The 22,797-nt window shown below is 33.5% G+C and overlaps 2 protein-coding genes and 1 long non-coding RNA gene across 6 annotated transcripts; 2 read left to right on the top strand and 1 right to left on the bottom strand.

Moving 5' to 3' along the window:
• Positions 1-341: 341 nt before the first annotated feature.
• On the top strand, positions 342-11,993 carry LOC144554191 (uncharacterized). Its single transcript, XR_013511551.1, has 5 exons — positions 342-583; positions 1,406-2,194; positions 10,137-10,361; positions 10,790-11,198; positions 11,285-11,993. It is a non-coding gene; the product is annotated as an uncharacterized LOC144554191 (long non-coding RNA).
• Positions 11,994-17,002: 5,009 nt separating this feature from the next.
• Positions 17,003-19,908, top strand: LOC144553846 (sulfate adenylyltransferase subunit; the record flags this gene model as incomplete). Its single annotated transcript, XM_078302034.1, has 3 exons — positions 17,003-17,092; positions 18,061-18,285; positions 19,040-19,908. Coding segments are annotated over 3 exons (510 nt in total), but the record flags the coding sequence as incomplete, so codon positions are not given.
• On the bottom strand, positions 19,823-22,545 carry LOC144554190 (Calcium-binding EF-hand family protein). 4 transcript variants are annotated; one of them, XM_078302483.1, is made up of 5 exons: positions 21,980-22,545; positions 21,296-21,342; positions 21,027-21,202; positions 20,415-20,515; positions 19,823-20,183 (listed from the first exon to the last, which is right to left on the bottom strand). In XM_078302483.1, the coding sequence occupies exons 1-5, from the start codon at positions 22,392-22,394 to the stop codon at positions 20,053-20,055; spliced, it is 870 nt and encodes a 289-aa protein (XP_078158609.1). In that variant the 5' UTR covers positions 22,395-22,545; the 3' UTR covers positions 19,823-20,052. The 4 variants fall into 4 exon arrangements, with proteins under 4 accessions (XP_078158609.1, XP_078158611.1, XP_078158610.1 ...); XM_078302485.1 differs by having other exon boundaries at positions 20,415-20,433; XM_078302484.1 differs by having other exon boundaries at positions 19,823-20,433.
• Between the last annotated feature and the right edge of the window lie 252 nt (positions 22,546-22,797).

The following is a 22,797-nucleotide window of genomic DNA, read 5'->3' as shown; positions in this document are numbered from 1 at the left end:
TTCCCTTTTACGGTACCGGGGAGGATGTGAATTCGACGGAGAAGAAGGGCGAAAAGTGTGAGCTCAAATCTGCTGTTATGAAAATGGGATAACAGGAATCTGTTATTGCAAATCTAGTCGTTGATCTTCATTAAGATTGGCGCACAAAATAATTTAACGGTTGATTTGGAATAACAGATGCTGTTATGAAGGAGCTCATACGAAAAATGATGACTTTTGCTTTCATTTCACCTGAGGTAATATAAATTTTGACTTTAGATCCCAACTGTACGATCTGCTTTAGCACGAATATTAATGATTGCCCGAACATTTCCCCACGGTCCGGATTCTGATCGGACGGTCTGCATCCACAATAATATATTACTCTTGATCTGAGTTGGAGCTCAGTCTATGCTCCAAAAAATGGCCATGGCGCAGCTACTGCGCTTGAGCTTCGCCACTTGCACACCCCTTACGAGTTACGACAAGATTCTTGTCTGAGCCCCTAGTCCAAAACCCTAACCCTTAATCGTCATTCTTCAAGGAGAAATGTAGCCTTTGTGCTGGTCGCGACTTTTGTTTCTTCTCCAATGGTCGCAAGAAGGTATTTCTTTCTTCCTCTATTTTCTTGCATGTAGTATTCTTTTCTGAAGTGAAATTTGGTTGTGTACTGTTTAATTTTGGTAGAATTATTAGATTGAGAGGAATTGTGAAGGTGAAGAAATTTGCTACATATTCTGTTTAATCTTTTATAACTCATAGGATAAGCTGTAATGCCTATGTAGTGTTTCAATTTTTATTAAATTTTCCTACATTTGCAAGTAGCATCTGTTTGCTTGTACTTGTTTCACAAATGATAGAATAAATCCACAAAAAATAGGGGTTTGTTGCATAATTCAGGAATAAATTACAGAAATGGCCCCGATTATTTATCGGTAGCATAAAAGAATAACAAAATTTCACCATCTTTAGAAAAACCGGCTCCCTCATACCACAGATTTCAACTGCTGAATAATTCAGCGGTCCTAAATGAAATTGTCTGAAATTGATGGTACATCTTTAATTTTATTATTTTTTATTGGTACAGATAAAAAAATAGGAAATGGCCTGTATAGTTTGTTAGTACCACTGTTTTCAGTTTTTTGTCCCTGAATTTTGACGTGGTTTGCTCATCAAATATATCTTAATGATGAAATAACTCAATGTGGTATGTATTGGAATCACCTGGGACCAAAATGGGGATATAGATAATCTTAGGGGCCAAAACAAAAATCAGTTTAAGCTAACAATTGGTCGATCTTTTGATTTGAATTTGTTGTTTTCTTGTATGCATCTTTCATGTATGGGATCGGCCTGTACCATTTAGTGTTGTTGCCAAATTAAAAAATTTAGGTCTTTTGATATGTTTTCATTTTTTTATTATTAGGAGGAAGCAAGGAAGTCACTGGAAAATGCACTTTCTCAAAATAAGGACTTAAAAACTGGAACAATGAAATAGAGATGAGGGAGCAAGAGAGAGAAGGGGGAGGTGGTACTGGTCGAGGTGGCTTGTTTGGAGGAGGTGGATGGTACGGTTGGTTTGGTGGGGATAAATTTTGGGAGGAGGCTATGCAAGTCATATTTGGCCTCAGTTTAATGGTAATTTTAATATTTTTGTTGGTGCTTTTTTCATAATATATCGAGTGGCATCAATTTCTCGGTAAATCAAAGCTATTGAACTAGTTAATGCAATGAAGCCACTAGAAAAAGAAGAAGAAAAAAAAAGGTAACTTCAAAGCAGATTTCTAAATAGGCAGATAGTTTCCCTTTGTCACAAATAAGGCACAAAAGTTTATTGATTAAAAAAAGATGTTAAGGGTTTGTAAATTATTTTAAAAAATCTCATAAACTCACAAAAAATATTTTTTTTAAAAAAAAAACTTAGGCAAAAAAAGTACCAGTGCACGTACTGGTTTCTGAAACAGTGAATAGTTCGTACCAGACTGTAACTTCAGCTAAAGAACGGGTGATTAGGAAGTGGGGCATGGATTAAGCAAACAAAGGCAATGGCGCAGCTACTGAGCTCAGCCTCGACTACACCCTGTATGACAAGATTCTTTCCTGAGCGGCTGAGCTCCTACTTCGGAACCCTAACCCAAGATAGATGTTCTTCCAGGAGAAGTGTTGCCTTTGAACTGGTCGCATCTCTTGTTTCTTCTCCAATGGTCGGAAGAAGGTATTTCTATTTTCTTCGTCTGTATTCATGCATGTAGTATTCTTTTCAGAAATAAAATTTGCATCTGTATAGTTTAATTTTTGTGGAAGTTATTAGATAGAGAGGATTTGTCAAGGTGGAGAAATTTGCACCATATTCTCTTTAATCTTTTATAGCTTATAAGATAAGCTGTAATGCCGATATAGTGCGTCAATTTTTGTTAAATTTTCCTCCATTTTCAAGTAGCATCTATTTGCTTGTACTTGTTTCAAAATTGATAGAAGAAATCCACAAAAAAATTTGGGGCATGTTACATAATTCATGAATAAATTACAGAAATGACCTGTGCAGTACCACTCTTTTCTAATATGATCCAATAATAAAATAACTCAAAGTGGCATGTATTAGAATCTCCAGGGACCAAATTGGGGACTATAATTTTAGAGGGCAAAACAGGAAGTTAGTTAAACAAAAAACAAGTGGTTCTTTTGATTTGGATTCGTACTTTTCTTGTATGCATCTTTTATGTATGCGACCGGCCTGTAGCATTTAGTGTTCATATCAAATTAACAAATTTAGGTCTGTTGATATGTTTACATTTTTTTTTTTTATTATTAGGACGAAGCAAGAAAGGCACTGGGATGACTTTGAAAAGTGGACCAAGCAAATAGAGAAGGGGGAGGTGGTACTGGTCAAGGCGGTGGCTGGTATTGTAGGGATAAATTTTGGGAGGAGGCTATACAAGTCATAATCATCATATTTGCCATCGGTTTAGTGGTAAATTTAATAATATTTTCATAATATGTTGAGGTGCAACAATTTCTTGGTAAAACAAAGGCATGGAACCAGTTAGTACAAGGCACTGGTATTGTGGAAAAATACAAGAAAGAAAAAAAGAAAAAATAAGATACCATCAAAGCATATGGCTAAACAGGCTGGTAATTTCATTTTGTTACAGACAAGGCACAAAAGTTTATGGATTAAAAAAGATTGATGTTAAGGGTTTCAATGACAATTTATTTCATTGAATTGGTTCTTAGTGGGTTTATTGGAATAAATTTGAACTCGGTTGTGCCTGTACAGCTGATATATAGGTACTGTTACAAAGACAGTTACTGATTTGTGCAAATTAACTTGAAACTTTGGTTCCAAATTAATGATTAATTTGGTTAATAATTACTTTTTATATCAAACTTGTGTCTAGGATATATCAAACTAATCCTTTTTCAAGGGAAACAATGGATCATTATTCCGCAATCACACCAATTTCACTAACTGTCATTGCAATCTAACACACAAAAAACAGATACATCAAAAGATCTCACAAATATTCTCAAATTTCAACCAAATTACAACACAACCACAAACTAACCCATCTTTGTATTTTAATTAATTGCTAACAGGATCACAAATTTGCGGCACTTTCGCCAAGCTGTTAGCATACGTGAAGAAACTATTGCAACAACTTCCTACGAAGTCCCATTCAATGTTGAACATGCCTTTCTCTTGAAATTCATTTGGTTCAGTTTCCCAACTCAACAACCAGCTCAATTTCTCATCTCGATCCTTCTGACATGCTGCGAGGTAAAGATTCTGCCCATCAAACCCTATGGGAAATATGAAATATCGCTTGAAAAACTTTTTATACTGCCTACAGCGAGCCAGGTTCAAGTCAACACCGAAGTCATACTTATCCAACAAGCCGTCCCAAGTCGTCGCATGGATCCTGTCCCAGCGGGACCCTCCAGTCAATGTCCAAATCTCGATCCCACTAATCCAAGTATGACAACACGTTATTTCACCAGCATAGACTCCTACATGAAACATTTCACCTCTGGACGACTTCATTTCAGGCCACAATAAAGATCCTGCTAAATCTCTCTTTGTATCATACCACAGAAGGCATTGTCCACAAGACCAATATAACACCCCCTTGGCACAAACTGCTTTACCTAGTGTGGGATATATGTCTAGATATACTCTCTGGCTCGAACGGGTCCATTTGCCAGTGTCTGAATGAAAGATGTTAAACTGGTAGTGGAGAGCATTAGAAGACTGTATAGAACGATCCAGAGAGTGGTACATCAGAAGAGGGTCAACAATGGTGTACCGAGGAGGCAACTCACAGGGATCATACGCAAAACCCATTTCAGTGTGGTAACATTCCTCCCCAACAACATTTACATTATTTGGTACGACTTCCATGTCTTTGGTAGCAGGATTACACACGCAGTGGGATTTCATGCCATTAAATTCACCACAGAGGAGAAGCAGGCCATTTGTGGAGGAGACTAGCTCGACCTTAGGAGAGGTAAGATTGAGGAAATGTAGGGACGGGTCGGGGACACCTATAAGTGCTGGGTCGGTAGGGAAGAACGATAACCCGCTATGCGTCATGTAAACAAATCCGCTTGATGAAGTGTTGGCTGAGCGGGATTGATCAGCAGCAAATACGGCATCCGTGCTTATGAGAGAATATATTTCCTTACATACACATTTGTATCTCAACAGGCACTTGAAAGGGACACGTGGCAAGATCATTTGGCGGAGAAGGTGGTCAGGAATTTGCAATTTGGTGGAAGGGGGAGGGGGAGGCACCATGGTTTGTGAAAATGGATTGAGAGAGAGAGAGAGAGGAGCGTATGGATTTGTAAAGAGAGAGAGAGAGAGAGCGGGGGGGGGGGGGGGGGGGGGGGAGCGTATGGATTTGTAAAGAGAGAGAGAGAGAGGATATTTAGGTGGTTACTGGTTAGGTTATTTATATAAATAAAATAAACGGAAACATATCAAAAAACCTAAATTTGTTAACCCGTACTAATATAGAAAAATATCCTAAATTGTACATAACCCGTACTAAACTTTTAAAATAAAATAAAAATATCCTCTCGACAAGAATCTTGTCGATCTTGTCGTACGGGTTATGAAAAAGAGTATATTAAAAGACCTTAATATAGAATGTTGACTAAAGAAAAAGAGTATATTAAAAGACCTTAATATAGAATGTTGACTAAAGAAAAAGAGTATATTAAAAGGCCTTAATATAGAATGTTGACTAAAGAAAAAGAGTATATTTAGTCCAAAGCAAAAATAAATAAAAAGAGCAATGAATTTAATTGTCGTGCCATTTATATGATATTAGTCATATTTTGAAAAAGAGTATATTTAGTCATAATTTAAAATTGTATCTCAGGTACTTGAGGGGACTCAAACTCCAACTTTTATGGATAGATTGCATTTGCTTGAAAACATGACTACTATCTCTATTTCAAAGTTTAAACAGTCAATGTAAACCATTCAACATAATTTCTATATGAAAAATGTACAATCAAAGGGTGTTGCGAGTAAATGTTCTCTGGATCCCACGAGTGTTATCTCCTATCAAAACTTAAAAGCTAAATTACAGTTACATGCAGTTGCATATGCAAATTCATACTCACTTTCCTTCTCTATAACATAAAATGTTAGACTACAGAAACAAAAATTCTCATATATCAAAATATTAATAACGAAAAAATGAAACTAATACCACTTGACACAATGAAACCATTAGAAACAAAAACACAACAGAAACACTATAACAAGGCACAACAATAGAAAAACACAATTTGACAGGACCAATTAAGTTCAATATTATAGTTGCATCAACATCTGGAGCTATGAATCTAATTGTGGTTTAATTCTCTCCATCCTCACCAAAAGATTTTAACAACTACGAGATCGGGCAACTTAATTTTTTGAATAGATTGCATTTGCTTTAAAACAAAATTATTATCTCTATTTAGAAATTTAGACAATCATTCTGAACAGTTCAACATTATATATATATATAGAGAGAGAGAGAGAGATAGGCTACGGTGAGTTGCGAAGTAAAACGCGTTTCTACTTCACGCCGTATTTTTATTTTGAAAGTCCAAACGACCGATCCGAACCGTTAAATGTTTAATCCATATTGAAATGTGCTTGGAGACCAAATTTCATATTTTTTGGAATTTTTTTTACTATTTATTAAGCATTTTTGAAAATTGCTGTTTTGCTGTGAACAGTGAAAAACAGTAAAATTTTCTGGACCATCAGATCAGCAACTTTCAAAATTGCTTAATAAATAGTAAACAAATTCCAAAAAATGTAAAATTTGCTCTCCAAGCACATTTCAATATGAAGAACAAGATGAACGGTTCGGATCGACGTTTTGAACTTTAAAATCGCAAAATATGAGCGTGAAGTAAAATAATCGCTTTACTTCGCAACTCACCATAGCCCAGCTCGATATATATATATATATATATATATGTACTTGTAGATCAAAATTTACAATTTTTTTTGAATATTTTTAAATATGTAAAAAATCACTTGATTTATAAACTGTAGGCCATTCAAAAGGTAGTAATTTTCTATCTATCTAAAAAATAGTAAATAAATTCTCAAAAATGTGAATTTGAGTTTGCAAATATATTTTTATATGAAAATCATGTTGAATAATTTAGATTGACTATTTGAATTTTATAAATATAAATATTAATCCGTAGTAAGGACCAATCTGCACTATGCATAATATGTTATATTTTTTTGATAGAGGCATCTTACCAATTATTACCCGACATTTTTATTTTTACCCAATTAAAAAATTATTTTAATAATAATAACCAAGGGTTAGGAATAATTTTAAAAATACCCAAACCGTGGAATTTTTCCACGGCTTGGAATTTTAATTCCGGCCCGTGGAAAAATTCCACGGTCCCAACTTTTTTTTTTTTCTTTTTTACAAAATAGAAATTTGTATTTATTTTTTGTATTGAAATAATAGAAATGTTGAATATATTTCTTTAAAAATAGACGAAATACAATATAATTTGATTTATTAGAAAGACTGTAACAAATAACTCGGATCAATATTTTTCAGGCCGGATTTTTCGCAGTTGTAAGAAAAAATTAATATATTTCTTTATGTGCTATTGGAAAAAAAATAAAACTGCTTAGATTCTGAGTTATTGATTCCGGTTCAAAAGTCACTTCTAGGTAATCCAGAAAATATTGTGATCCATCTAGTACATTTAATTTATAAAAAGTTGTATCTATTTTTGAAAAAAAAAACAAAAATACATGACCTCCTTTTCTTTCTTTTTTAATTATTATTTTTTTACTATTTTTTGGGTAACCGAAAATAATATACGGTTACCAACTTTTTTTTTTTTTTTTTTTACAAAATAGAAATTTGTATTTATTTTTTGTATTGAAATAATAGAAATGTTGAATATATTTCTTTAAAAATAGACGAAATACAATATAATTTGATTTATTAGAAAGACTGTAACAAATAACTTGGATCAATATTTTTCAGGCCGGATTTTTCGCAGTTGTAAGAAAAAATTAATATATTTCTTTATGTGCTATTGGAAAAAAAATAAAACTGCTTAGATTCTGAGTTATTGATTCCGGTTCAAAAGTCACTTCTAGGTAATCCAGAAAATATTGTAATCCATCTAGTACATTTAATTTATAAAAAGTTGTATCTATTTTTGAAAAAAAAAAACAAAAATACATGACCTCCTTTTCTTTCTTTTTTAATTATTATTTTTTTACTATTTTTTGGGTAACCGAAAATAATATACGGTTACCAACTTTTTTTTTTTTTTTTTTTTTTTTTTAAAAACAAAAAATTTTAAATTTTTTTTATTTTTTTATTGAAATATTAGAAATGTTGAATATATTTCTTTAAAAATAGATGAAATACAATATAATTTGATTTATTAGAAAGACTGCAACAAATAACCCGGATCAATATTTTTCAAGCCAGATTTTTTACAGCTGTAAGAAAAATTAATATATTTCTTTATGTGTTATTGGAAAAAAATAAAAATTCTTAGATTATGAGTTATTGATTCCGGTTCAAAAGTCACTTCTATGTAATCAAGAAAATATTGTAATCATTCTGGGACATTTAATTTATAAAAAGTTGTATCTATTTTGATAATTCTTTTTTAATAACAATCATTAAATAACTTAAAGTTTTTATTTTTTTTTCAAAAATAGATACAACTTTTCATAAATTAAATGTCCTAGAAGGATTACAATATTTTCTGAATTACATAGAAGTGACTTTTGAACTGGGATCAATAACTCAGTATCTAAGCATTTTTATTTTTTTTCCAATAACACATAAAAAAATATATTAATTTTTCTTACAGCCGTAAAAAATCCGGCCTGAAAAATATTGATCCGGGTTATTTGTTACAGTCTTTCTAATAAATCAAATTATATTCTATTTCATCTATTTTAGAAAAATATTTTCAACATTTCTAATATTTCAATACAAAAAATAAATACAAATTTCTGTTTTGTAAAAAAAAAGAGTTGGGACCGTGGAATTTTTCCACGGGCCGGAATTAAAATTCCAAGCCGTGGAAAAATTTCACGGTTTGGGTATTTTTAAAATTATTCCTAAATCTTGGTTATTATTATTAAAATAATTTTTTAATTGGGTAAAAATAAAAATGTCGGAATTATTACCATTGACATTCGACATGTATTAGTTTTTACAAACTTCTAAAAAGCATGAAATATTTTCCCTTTAGTTTATATAGATTGCAAGATATGAAAATACCGAAAAATAAATTAGTTTGACTACAGAGCATATGCAATGAAATGAAATGAAAATGAGAATCATCTCCTATGAAAACTCAAAGCTAAATCACAGTTACATTGTTACATAGGTAAACCTATTGTATTTTCATCAGAGGATCTCAAGAAAGAGTATATGTAATCGGCCCATAATTCAACAGGAGTAAGCATTGGGCTATATGAAGCCCACAGGCCCATAGTTCAGATCTATATCATCTGAGGTAAGAGAATATTTCTTAACGTTCGATTAGAATCAGGCCAATCTGATGCAAAATAGAATTCATAGGGAACATTAATATTCGTTCTGATTCTGATCGGACGGTCCATATCTAAAGAGAAATATTTTGTTAGGAATTCTAGGCTCAAAGAGTCAGAGCTCGGTCTAAGCTCTAAGCTCTAAAAAATGGCCATGGCGCATCTACTGATCTCAGCCACGTGTACGACAAGATCATTGTCTGAGCCCCTACTTCGCAACCCTAAACCCTAGATGGATGTTCTTCCAGGAGAAATATAGCCTTCGAGCTGGTATTTCACCCTCGATTTTCGAGCATGTAATATTCTTTTCAGAAGTGAAATTTGCATGTCTACTGTTTAATAATGTAGAGGAATTGTGAAGATGGAGAAATTTGCTCCATATTATGTTTAATCTTGTATAGCTCATAGGATAAGCTGTAAAGCCTATGGAGTGTGTCATTTTTTTATTAAATATTCCTACATTTACAAGTAGCATCTCTTTAATTGTACTTGATTCTCAAATCATAGAAGAAATCCACAAAAAATGGGGGCATGATAATTAATTCATGAATAAATTACAGAAATGGCCCTGATATTTTTATCAGTAGCATAAAAGAATAACAAAATTTCACCCGTACCATCGATTTAGGAAAAATCTGCATTATCATCTTTAGAGAAACCGGCTCTCTCATAACACAGATTTCAACTGCTGAATTTATAAAATGAAATTGTCCAAAATCTATTGTACATCTTTAATTTTATTATTTTTAATTGGTACAGATAATAAATTGGGAAATGACCTGTATGGTACCACTCTTTTCAGTTTTTGTCCCTTAATTTTGACGTGGTTTGGTCATCTGATATATCTAATGATAAAATAACTCAATATGGCATGTACTGCAATCTCCAGGGACCAAAATGGGGATATAGATGATCATAGGGACCAAAACAGAAAATCTGTTTAAACTAAAAATTGGTTGATCTTTTGATTCAACTTTTTGTTTTCTTGTATGCATCTTTAATGTATGGGATTGGCCTGTACCATTTAGTGTTGTTACCAAATTAAAAAATTTAGGTCTTTTGATATGTTTTCAATTTTTTTTATTATTAGGAGGAAGCAAGGAAGGTGCCGGAATATGCACTATCTCAAAAGAAAGACGAATTTGAAAAGTGGAACAAGTAAATAGAGAAGAGGGAGCAAGAGAGACAAGGGGGAGGTGGTTCCAGTCGAGGCAGCCAGTATGGAGGGGGTGGATGGTACGGTTGGTTTGGTAGGGATAAAGTTTTCCAGGAGGCTATACAAGTCATAATCGTCATATTTGGCATCGGTTTAGTGGTAATTTAATATTTCAGTTGATCCTTTTTCGTAAAATGTTGAGGTTGCAACAATTTCTTGGTAAAATAAAGCCATGGTTATGAATGGTTTTATTGGAATGAATGTGAACTAGGTTTCACCTGTACAGTTGATATAAATGTACTGTTACAAGTCTGGTCATTAGTTTGTGCAAAATTAGCTAAACTTGCAACTTTGGTCCCAAATTTTGTTCGATTCTGTTTTTCTTTGCTAGTTTGCTCATCTAGAAATTTCATAAATTTTGTTATTTTACTTGATTCGTTTAATGTGTTGTCATTGTAATAATATCAACAAAACATCAAAGAGACACTGTTTAAAGAATGTTTGTTTTTACATACATATACATACAGAGATTGAACTTTTTCATTAGAAAATAAGTTCTGACTAAATATTTTTGACATTTATGATAGCATCTACTATTAGCCAAGGGCGAGGTAATATTAAATTCATTGCTTGTTGTCCTTCGAAAGATCAGGGAGACTCTTGATTCCATGCTTCTTGGTATCTCTCAGAGTGGACAAGTACCAGTGCACGTACAGGTTTCTGAAACAGTGAAATAGTTCGTACCAGACTGCAACTTCAGCTAAGGAACGGGTGATTAGGAAGTGTGGCATGGATTAAGCAAAAAATGGCCATGGCGCAGCTACTGATATCATCAGCCTCGTGTACACCCTGTACGACAAGATTCTTTCCTGAGCGGCTGAGCTCCTGCTCCGGAACCCTAACCCTAACCCTAACCCAAGATAGGTGTTCTTCCAGGAAAAGTGTTGCCTTTGAACTGGTCGCATCTCTTGTTTCTTCTCCAATGGTCGCAAGAAGGTATTTCTATTTTCTTCGTCTATTTTCGGGCATTTAGTATTCTTTTCAGTAGTGAAATTTGCATGTCTGCTGTTTAATTTTTGTAGAAGTTATTAGATGGAGAGGAACTGTGAAGGTGGAGAAATTTGCTCCATATTCTCTTTAATCTTTTATAGCTCATAAGGTAAGCTTTAATGCCTATGTAGTGTGTCATTTTTTGTTAAACTTTCCTTCATTTGCAAGTAGCATCTCTTTGCTTGTACTTGTTTCAAAACTAATAATATTACAATAGAAGCATCCTGTTTGGCCACACTGTTACGATTTGATTACGATTAGTTTTCTGTTAGACATAACAGCCTGAGGAAATGATGTAATTAGATGTGACAAACTCAGTGAGTCTCTGTAACCATAGCTAGACTAGGAATTGAGATAATTACCTTTCTCTATAAAAGCAGCAGCTGGACATGTACAAAACAGAAAAGGAGATAAATGAAATTCAGTGATCAAATCCCTTTACAGATAATTACTTTTCTCTATTAGTGTAGAAGTCTTTAAAAGATGATAAAAGAATCCACAGGAAAAAAAAAAGGGTGCATGTTGCATAATTCTCAAATAAATTGCAGATGTGGCCTGTGTAGTACCACTCTTTTCTAATATAGTCTAATAACTCAGTGTGGTATATATTAGAATCTCCAGGGACCAAATTGGGGATTATCATTTTAGGGGGCAAAACAGGAAGTTAGTTAAACAAAAAACTGCTGGTTCTTTTGATTTGGATTTGAACTTTTCTTGTATGCATCTTTTATAGTTTTATGTATGCGACCGGCCTGTACCATTTAGTGTTGATATCAAATTAACAAATTTAGGTCTTTTGATATCTTCACGTTTATTTTATTTTATTGCTATTAGGACAAAGCAAGGAAGGCGCTGGAAAATGCAGTATCTCCAATGGAGGAGGAATTTGAAAAGTGGAACAAGCTAATAGAGAAGAGGGAGGATGAGAGAGACCGGGAAGGTGGTACTGGTCAAGATGGTGATTGGTTTGGTGGGAATAAAGGTTGGGAGGAGGCTATATAAGTGATAATCAACATATTTGGCATCAATTTAGTGGTAAATTTAATAATATTTTCGTAATATGTTGAGGTGCAACAATTTCTTGGTAAAACAAAGCCATGGAGCGAGTTAGTACAAGGCACTGGTATTGTGTAAAAATACAAGGAGAAAGAAAGAAAAAAAGAAAAAAAAAAGGATACCATCAAAGCATGTCTAAACAGGCTGATAATTTCATTATGTCACAGACAAGGAACAAAAGTTTATGGATTAAAAAAGATTGATGTTAAGGGTTTCCAATGACATTTTATTTCATTGAATTGGTTCTTAGTGGGTTTATTGGAATAATTTTGAAATCGGTTGCGCCTGTACAGCTGATATATAGGTACTGTTACAAGACTGGTTACTGATTTGTGCAAATTAACTTGCAACTTTGGTTCCAAATTAATGATTAATTTGGTTAAGAATTACTTTTTATATCAAACTTGTGTCTAGGATATATCAAACTAATCCTTTTTCAAGGGAAACAATGGATCATTATTCTGCAATCACACCAATTTCACTAACTGTCATTGCAATCTAACACACAAAAAACAGATACATCAAAGATGTCACAAATATTCTCAAATTTCAACCAAATTACAACACAGCCACAAACTAACCCATCTCTATATTTTAATTAATTGCTAACAGGATCACAAATTTGCGGCACTTTCGCCAAGCTGTTAGCATACGTGAAGAAACTATTGCAACAACTTCCTACGAAGTCCCATTCAATGTTGAACATGCCTTTCTCTTGAAATTCATTTGGTTCAGTTTCCCAACTTAACAACCAGCTCAATTTGTCATCTCGATCCTTCTGACATGCTGCGAGGTAAAGATTCTGCCCATCAAACCCTATGGGAAATATGAAATATCGCTTGAAAAACTTTTTATACTGCCTACAGCGAGCCAGGTTCAAGTCAACACCGAAGTCATACTTATCCAACAAGCCGTCCCAAGTCGTCGCATGGATCCTGTCCCAGCGGGACCCTCCAGTCAATGTCCAAATCTCGATCCCACCAATCCAAGTATGACAACACGTTATTTCACCAGCATAGACTCCTACATGAAACATTTCACCTCTGGACGACTTCATTTCAGGCCACAATAAAGATCCTGCTAAATCTCTCTTTGTATCATACCACAGAAGGCATTGTCCACAAGACCAATATAACACCCCCTTGGCACAAACTGCTTTACCTAGTGTGGGATATATGTCTAGATATACTCTCTGGCTCGAACGGGTCCATTTGCCAGTGTCTGAATGAAAGATGTTAAACTGGTAGTGGAGAGCATTAGAAGACTGTATAGAACGATCCAGAGAGTGGTACATCAGAAGAGGGTCAACAATGGTGTACCGAGGAGGCAACTCACAGGGATCATACGCAAAACCCATTTCAGTGTGGTAACATTCCTCCCCAACAACATTTACATTATTTGGTACGACTGCCATGTCTTTGGTAGCAGGATTACACACGCAGTGGGATTTCATGCCATTAAATTCACCACAGAGGAGAAGCAGGCCGTTTGTGGAGGAGACTAGCTCGACCTTAGGAGAGGTGAGATTGAGGAAATGTAGGGACGGGTCGGGGACACCTATAAGTGCCGTGTCGGTAGGGAAGAACGATAACCCGCTATGCGTCATGTAAACAAATCCGCTTGATGAAGTGTTGGCTGAGCGGGATTGATCGGCAGCAAATACGGCATCCGTGCTTATGAGAGAATATATTTCCTTAGATACACATTTGTATCTCAACAGGCACTTGAAAGGGACACGTGGCAAGATCATTTGGCGGAGAAGGTGGTCAGGAATTTGCAATTTGGTGGAAGGGGTAGGGGGAGGCACCATGGTTTGTGAAAATGGATTGAGAGAGAGAGAGGAGCGGATGGATTTGTAAAGAGAGAGAGAGAGAGAGAGAGACCCTAGGCAACCTCTGCCAGGATTTCAAAAAGAGAGAGAGAGAGAGAGGATATTTAGGTGGTTACTGCTTAGGTTATTTATATAAATAAAAATAGCAATAAATAAAATAAACGGAAACATATCAAAAAATCTAAATTTATTAACCCGTACTAATATAGAAAAATATCCTAAATTGTACATAACCCGTACTAAATTTTTAAAATAAAATAAAAATATCCTCTCGACAAGAATCTTATCGTACGGGTTATGCAAAAGAGTATATTAAAAGACCTTAATATAGAATGTTGACTAAAGAAAAAGAGTATATTAAAAGGCCTTAATATAGAATGTTGACTAAAGAAAAAGAGTATATTTAGTCCAAAGCAAAAATAAATAAAAAGAGAAGGAAGGTTATGAAGGAAATGGAGAGAATAGATTTAAACCCCTAATCTTCCCCCGCCATCCGTCTAAAACTCACCAGAGTAATTTAAAAGGTTATTACAAAAAAAAACCAGTTTTTTATTTATTGTTTATTTAAAAAAAATAATTAGATGGCACGATAATAGGCTAACCCAATTTAACAGGGCCAATTAAATACAATATTATAGTTGCATATACTTGTAGAGCAATGAATTTAATTGTGTTTCTCTCCATTCTCACCAAAATATTTTGACAACTATGTGGTCGGACAACTTTTCGAATCCGTATCGTCCCTGGGACCTGAGGTGCAAGCAGAAAATACGGACCGTTCTTTTAGCTTGGCACAAATCTTAAAGCATACCCCCCTACAGTCACAATAGGTTTGGATGGAATTTGTCTAGACCCTTCATTTTTTTAAATTCTATTTCAGGTACTTGAGGGGACATGAACTCCAACTTTTATGGATAGATTGCATTTGCTTGAAAACAGGATTAATATCTTTATTTCAAAGTTTAAACAGTCAATGTAAACCATTCAACATAATCTCCATACGAAAAATGTACAATCAAAGAGTGTTGCGAGTAAATGTTCTCTGCACGCCAATCATTTTAATTTAATTTATATTAATTAATTCCTCCACTAAGCTATGTTTTTATTAGTTTCTAGATCTACCTGATATTATTTAGATCAAAATTTATTACGAATAGCATATGGATCAAGATATTTACATTTCCTCCTGACTTTGCACTCAAACCGTTAAACCATTAAACTCACTGCATAATTTATAATTGTGATCATATGCCTAACTTTGATTATGAGTTTTTTTTGCTTGAGCCATATCTATGATGAAAATTTTCATATATATTAAAAAAAACCACACAAGTATTCAAAACATTATTTATAGTTCTTCTTCAAAAAAGTTTGAAAAATTAAAAAATCAACTTTGACAAACTAAATTAAACCTACACATATAAAAAGTAAAAAATAAAAAATAAATTCAATTATAACATATTCATATAGTGTGTTTTTTATTTTATTTTCACATATAAAAACTTACATCTAAAAAAAAAAAATTGCATTCGCATCTTGCATTGCACACTTCATAATCATCTTCATGTGCATGACTTTAATTATTAAGTTCTTTGCTTGAACCGTCATTTATTTGTTAAGTTCCGATTTTGAACTTTTGATGAATCCATCATCAGTAAATAAATGATTTAATAATAAATAAAAACTCACATTGATATTTTTTATTTTTATTTTTTATTTATTACTTGTGTATTTTGCTACAACAAGATTTATGATCTAACTATATTTTTTTTTATTGTTTTATTGCTTCATGTACTTCATATATAACTAAATGAATAGAAAAGTAGCAACTATTAGTCACTAATCAGCCATGAATAGAAAATCAAAATTTAAAATAGCCTAAATTTTTATTTAATTAACGACCGATGCTCAAGTTTTTGTCTAAAAAGAGATTTTTTTAACGCTCAGCAAATATCTACATGAGATGCATTTTGTCTGCATAATCATTTGGTTAACACATAAAATTATTAATTATTTGGTGCTATTATGTTAATTTTAGAATGAAATTTGATCTTAGTTTTGAAACGATTATGTGATAATATCTTATATTGTCATTCAATTTTAATTACGAAGTGAGAATAGTATGAATTTTGTAAAATTAAAATTAATATTAATTGACTTAGTCTGAAATATAATAATGAAATACTACCTAGCTTGTCAAATAATATATTGGCAGTCATAATCGTGAAAGGCCATAGGAAATTATATTTCTTAATTAGATATTACCATAAAAGTGTCCATCTAATTGTTTTTTGGGTAGTGAATATTTTATTACAGATTTTGAATTTAGATTGAAATGGAAGGTAGAACCGGTTCAATTGGAAAGGGAGAAATAAGGAAACAAAGAATTATATCACTATATTTCAAAATATGTTTAATTTTAATTGTAATGTATCGTGTGACAGTACGTGTGATGAGTATTTTTTTAGTTAAATTTAGACTTCTACATATTATTAAGGTATATTTAATCAAAAGAAGACACATTATGTGATTGGAGGACTGAGATTATATTCGAAATTTCGTCTTTCAATTGTAGCTGTTGGCGGATCAGACACCCAACGTGCTTAATAATGGAATGAAGATATTATTGAAGAGAATATTTCTGTTTCTATATGGAACGTTCGATTAGAATCAGGCCAATCCGATCCAAGATAGAATGGACGATGATCTTTAATATTCGTGCCGATTCTGATCGGACGATAGGCTTAAAGAGTCAGAGCTCAGTCTAAGCTCTAAGGTCCAAAAAATGGCCATGGCGCATCTACTGAGCTCAGCCACGTGTACAACCCTTTCGACAAGATTCTTGTCTGAGCCCCTACTCTGAAACCGTAACCCTAAATGGTTGTTCTTCCAGGAGAAATGTAGCCTTCGGGCTGGTCGCGTCTCTTGTTTCTCCTCCGATAGGCGCAAGGAGGTATATCTTCCTCGATTTTCGATTTTCGTGCATGTAGCATTCTTTTCAGAAGTTATTAGATGGAGAGGAATTGTGAAGGTGAAGAAATTTTGCTCCATGTTCTCTTTAATCTTTTGCAAGTAGCATTTGTTTGCTTGTACTTGTTTCCTAAATGATAGAAGAAATCTACAAAGAAATGGGGGTGTGTTACATAATTCATGAATAAATTACAGAAATGGCCTCTGAGGCTATGGTACTATGCATAGCGCATATTGGTCCGTACTAGGACCAATATTCCCATTTTCATATAAAAATGTACTTGCATATTAAATTTTACATGTTTTTAGGGTTTTCTTTACTTGAAAAATTACTACTTTTGAATGGTTTAGAAACTTTAGATTAAGTGATTTTCTACCTATCGAGAAAAATAGTAAAAAAATTCTAAAATATATAAAATTTGATCTCCAAGTACATTTCATATGGAGATCATGTTGAATGGTTTAGATCGATTGTTTGAACTTTGAAAATGAAGATATTAATCCATAGTATGGACCAATATGCGTTATGCATAGTATTGTAGCCTCACTCAATAATAAAATGACTCAATGTGGTATGGATCAGAATTCCAGGGACCAAATTGGGGACAATATAATTTTAGGAGCCAAAACAGGAAGTCAGATTAAACTAAAAACTGGTTGCTTTTTTCAGTTTGGATTTGTTGTTTTCTTGTATGCATTTTTAATTTACAGTACCGTCCTGCAGAGGCAGAACCAGAAAATTGAGATAGGGTGGCTGGATGAAAAAGTGTCCTGTAATTTCATTTTACTAGAGGGGCTAAATAGTATATTTTTTTGTAAAAATTAAAAAATTTAGAGAAAACTGAAAGTTTTCAATCTATAGTGGGTTATTAGCACAGCTTTTCCTCTATTTACTTTAGGCACTGCCAGCCTGTACCATCTTTTGATATGTTTTTGTTTTTTTATTATTAGGAGGAAGCAAGGAAGGCCCTGGAAAATGCTCTTTCTCAAAAGAAGGATGTATTTGAAAACTGGAACAATGAAATAGCGAAGAGGGGACAAGACAGAGAAGGGGGAGGTGGTACTGGTCAAGGAGGCTGGTTTGGAGGAGGTGGGTGGTACGGTTGGTTTGGTGGGGATAAATTTTGGGAGGAGGCTATGCAAGTCATAATCGTCATATTTGGCATCGGTTTAGTGGTAATTTAATAGTTTCGTTGGTACCTTTTCATAATATGTCGAGGCCAAGCTGCAACAATTTCTTTGTATTAAAACCATGGAACCAGTTAATACAATGAAGGCACTGGTATTGATAAAAATACAGAGGAGAAAGAAAAAAAAGAGATACCATCAAAGCAGATGTCTAAAAATGCTGATAGGTTCACTCTGTCACAAACAAGGTACAAAAGCTAATGAATTGAAAAAGATAGATGTTAAGGGTTTGTAAGTTGAAAAAAATTTGTTATGGCACCTTGCATTGACATCTACATCATTGAATTGGTTATTTATGGTTTCGTTCGAATAAATAGGTACTGTTACATTAGCATCTACTTCATTGAATTAGTTATTTATGGTCTCATTGACGTCTACTTCATTGAATTGGTTATTTATTGTTTGCAAGTGAACTCGGTTACACCGCTTATAAATAGGTACTGATACAAGTCTGGTCATTAATTTGTGCAAATTAGCAAAACTTGCAACTTTGGTCCCAAATTGCTTTAGATTATTTTTTGCTTTGTTAATTTCATAATTTTTGTTATTTCACTTGAAGTTCTATGTTCCATTCCTCTTTCATTTATTCAAGTGTCATCATTTTGTACAATACCAATAAAAATACAAAGACAAACTATTTAAAGGATGTTTGTTTTTACATATGCATACATATAAAGATCCAATTTTTTTTTCTTTTTACAAAATAAGTTCTGACTAAATATTTTTTTCACATATATGATAGTATCTACTATTAGCCAAGGGTGAGGTAATATTCAATTCATCGCTTTTTCTTCTTCAAAAGATCAGGAAGACTCTTCATTCCATATTCTTTGGACAAGTACCAGTGCGCATACCGGTTTCTGAAACAGTGAATAGTTCATACCAGACTACCACTTCGGCCAAAGAACGAGTAATTAGAAAGTGGGGCATGGATTAAGCAAAAGATATAGAGAGTACCCTTCAAAAATTATTTTATTATTGTTTAAAGTAACATGTTTTTATGGAGGACATATTGAAACAATTTGAATTTGTAAATAAGGTTTTGTTGTGGGCTATTTTGAATTTTCTCGTAGATGCGTCGTCTCTGTGATTTGCTTATCGGTTTGTTTGTGTTCATTTTAAATGCAAGTTGTCTCTTGTTAGGCAAGATCATTTCCCAGCTCATCCAATTTTAAATTATTTTGAGAATTTGGATCCAGCTATTATCTATTAAACTCAGAAATTCTTAGAAAATCTACTGAAAGTTAAAATTACGCAAGCTTAAGACTAAATAATTGTATTTTAACACCTCATATTTGTATAATTTTCCTTTAAAATTATATTAGAGAAGATGTAAATCGACTCTCGCTTTATAAATTTATTCATATTTCATGGCCTTGCGCCTTGTATATAACAAAAAAATCAATCAAGTGAACGAGCCAAATATAGTAGAACAAAAATATGTACAGATTATAAACGCCTCAACAAAAATTAATTTCCAACTAAACTCAAAAACACATCTAATCATTCAGTATTAAGCATCACATCTCAACAAAAATTAATTTCCAACTAAACTCAAAAACACATCTGATCATTCAGTATTAAGCATCACAGGATATACAAAAAAAATAATTAACAAGCCTGAAAAAGCAATCTTTCGTACAGTCAAATACACAGATCTCAACTGGTAAAGAATCCTAAAAATATAAAAAAAGATATGCACAAGCCAGAAACTCTCTCCGAAAGGAACTAAACAATATGACACTAATTACATCATTAACAAAACAGAAATGATAAAAATTTCACGGGACAATAAATGGAATAACTGTTGTCATGAAGGACTCGTATGTAAATGTTGCAGATCCCGAATAACGAGTATCCTTCTCCTTGAACTTGTCTGTTATTCCCTGCACAAAAGAAAAAAGTAAAAACAAAGTTATATTAATTATAAATTACAAACATAGTTTTTTATAAGATCTGAGATTTACATTTCAAATTTCTATGTAAATCATAAAAGCTACAAAGGCAAACGAAAATAATATAACTCTAAATGTATACCAGGTATGGTACGAAAACCTGTGTACCTGACAGGTACATAATTTGTAACAATAAGAAAAGAGTGCATAATAGTTCATTACCTTGACAATCGTTCCACACCTGCAAATATTCAAAAATAAAAGTAGCCATTAGGATCCACTTCCTCAATGCAAAATAAAAAGAGGCAATTTCATATAAGCCCCTATAAATGTTAAAATATCAAATTTATTAAAAATGAAAAAAATATCAAGCACGTCCCACCCCTATGAAATGTTGGAATATCACATATATCCTATAAAACATGAAAATAGATTCTTCGCCCCTGTTGTCCCCATTAATTACCAACCAACCCCTCCTTTCTTTTTACTGTTTTTCTCAAAAGATAAGCAAGAAAAGAAGGGCAATGCCGGCTTTTCAGAATTTGATAGAGAAAGGGTATGAAACATGCATTTTACAAGGGGAATAAAATATTTCTTGCTTTGCAACAGTATGTACCATATTTTGCCTTGAGCACATCTCTGAAAATGCCCCAATAAAACTTCTAAGTTTGCAATACATGGATATCATGACGTTCTTCTAATTTAATGATAATTTAATTGGAAGATTAATTATTGGGTCATCATAAGTGCGAAAGTGATAAGGTGAAGAGCTCATGATTAAATGCCCCAACTATAAATTTCATAAAAGTACAGGAAGGAAATATGACTACGTACTCGACAAAATTATCAAAATTTAAGCCGCCTCTCCCTGAGGCGCTATCAATGTAGTTTGACATTATAATCTGCATCACTGATGGTGGGACCGCATATCCAAGGCTTCTTAGTGATTCTTTCAATTCTTCTGAGTCGATTTTCCCACTTCTGTCTCTATCAAACCTATCAAATACAATCTGAAAACAGAAAACATATTAGAGAAAAAAAATAAATAAACACTGATTAAAAAATAAATATAAAAACATAGTTTTGAATTATGTTCAACTTACACGCCATTGGCCGAGGCAGTCCCATAAAACCGCAAATTCAGCAGGTCCTGTTGGAGACATTTCAAACAATCAAACCAAAGATGAAATCAATGAATAACTGTTTATTTGATGTTATACAATGGGGTATTGTAGAACTTATTTTAATAAATATCAAAATTTGTTACAAAAGAAGAAAAGCCTGATAATGCAAAATTTTAGTTTATTGAGACCATATACATCCATGATGCTTTTTCAGTTTCAAATCTGACCTGGCAATTTGTTTCAACTTAAAGCAAACTTCTAAAGAAATCAATTTCAGAAGGCAAAATAAAAGGTTTTTATTCGTTGACTCTTTAGTTGTAATTAACTAGCAATTAATAACAGCCGTAATTAATTGCTAATTAATTTCAGGGATTTTGCAATTAATTCAGACTTAATTGCTACTTCTAATTTGACAGCTGTAATAAATTTCTAATTAATTGAAATATGGACATCCTCTAAAAACAAAGTTTATTAGGTTAATTAGCACATATTTCTTTCCAATTATTGTCCTTAACTGGATTAAATAACCAAATTTCCTAAACGACACAGTATTGGAACCAATACAAGGAACATCACCATAAGATATGTACATAATTAGACAATTTTCAGGGATCAAAAAGAAATTTGCCAAATCTAACTAAAAAGAGTTCATGCTTTCATTACCGATCCTATCTGAAGGTCCACGAGGATTCTTGAACAGGAAGAGGAGCAACCGAACAGTACGGATACCGAAACCCCGGTACACAGACGACAGCGCCGATTGCAACTCTCTCTCGTCGATGGATCCACTCCTGTCTCGATCGACGGCCTGAAAGCTCCTTATCACCTCTGGATTCATGCCAGGAGGGAAAAAGGCATTGTAGGTGTCTTGGAACCCGGAATTGTACCCAAATTGTTGCGGATAAGCAGGGGGGTAACTGGAATAAGAACTGGAATACGAACTGGAATAGGAATCGGAATTGGGGGTGGAACAAGAGGAGTACTGCATAGGTGGAGCCGAGGGGGTGTAGTTCTGATTAGATGATGTGGATGGGTTGTAGCTCTGGTTAGGTGATGAGTAGGCGTTATATGACGCCATGGATTTTGATCAGAGAAAGAGAGAGAGAGAGAAGAAGGGAGGTCTAAGATAGCGACGCTTGCTTATGAGAAACAAAAGAGGGAAGAGGAAGAGAAGAAGAACAAGAACAAGAAGAAGAAGAGATGAGATAGCTATGGAGATTGGAGAGAACATGTACACTACTACTACTACTATTTTACTGTATATAGTCCCTGTCGCCTAAGGGCTTTTCCTCAAAAAAAAAGTATATAGTCTATGTAAAGTGGGACCAACTGTATATTAGAGTCCATATCCTCTGAGGTAACATAATATTTCTGTTTTGATCCACTGTTCGATCAGAATGCACAGAGTTCCTTTAATATTCGTGCGGATTCTGATCGAACGGTTTAGATCTAAATGGATATTTTACGTTACCATAGAGGAT

The sequence above is a fragment of the Carex rostrata genome, chromosome 5 (genome assembly GCF_964058835.1).
Source record: "Carex rostrata chromosome 5, lpCarRost1.2, whole genome shotgun sequence".
In the NCBI taxonomy this organism is placed as follows: Eukaryota; Viridiplantae; Streptophyta; class Magnoliopsida; order Poales; family Cyperaceae; genus Carex; species Carex rostrata.
This window is presented reverse-complemented; position numbering and strand designations above follow the sequence as displayed.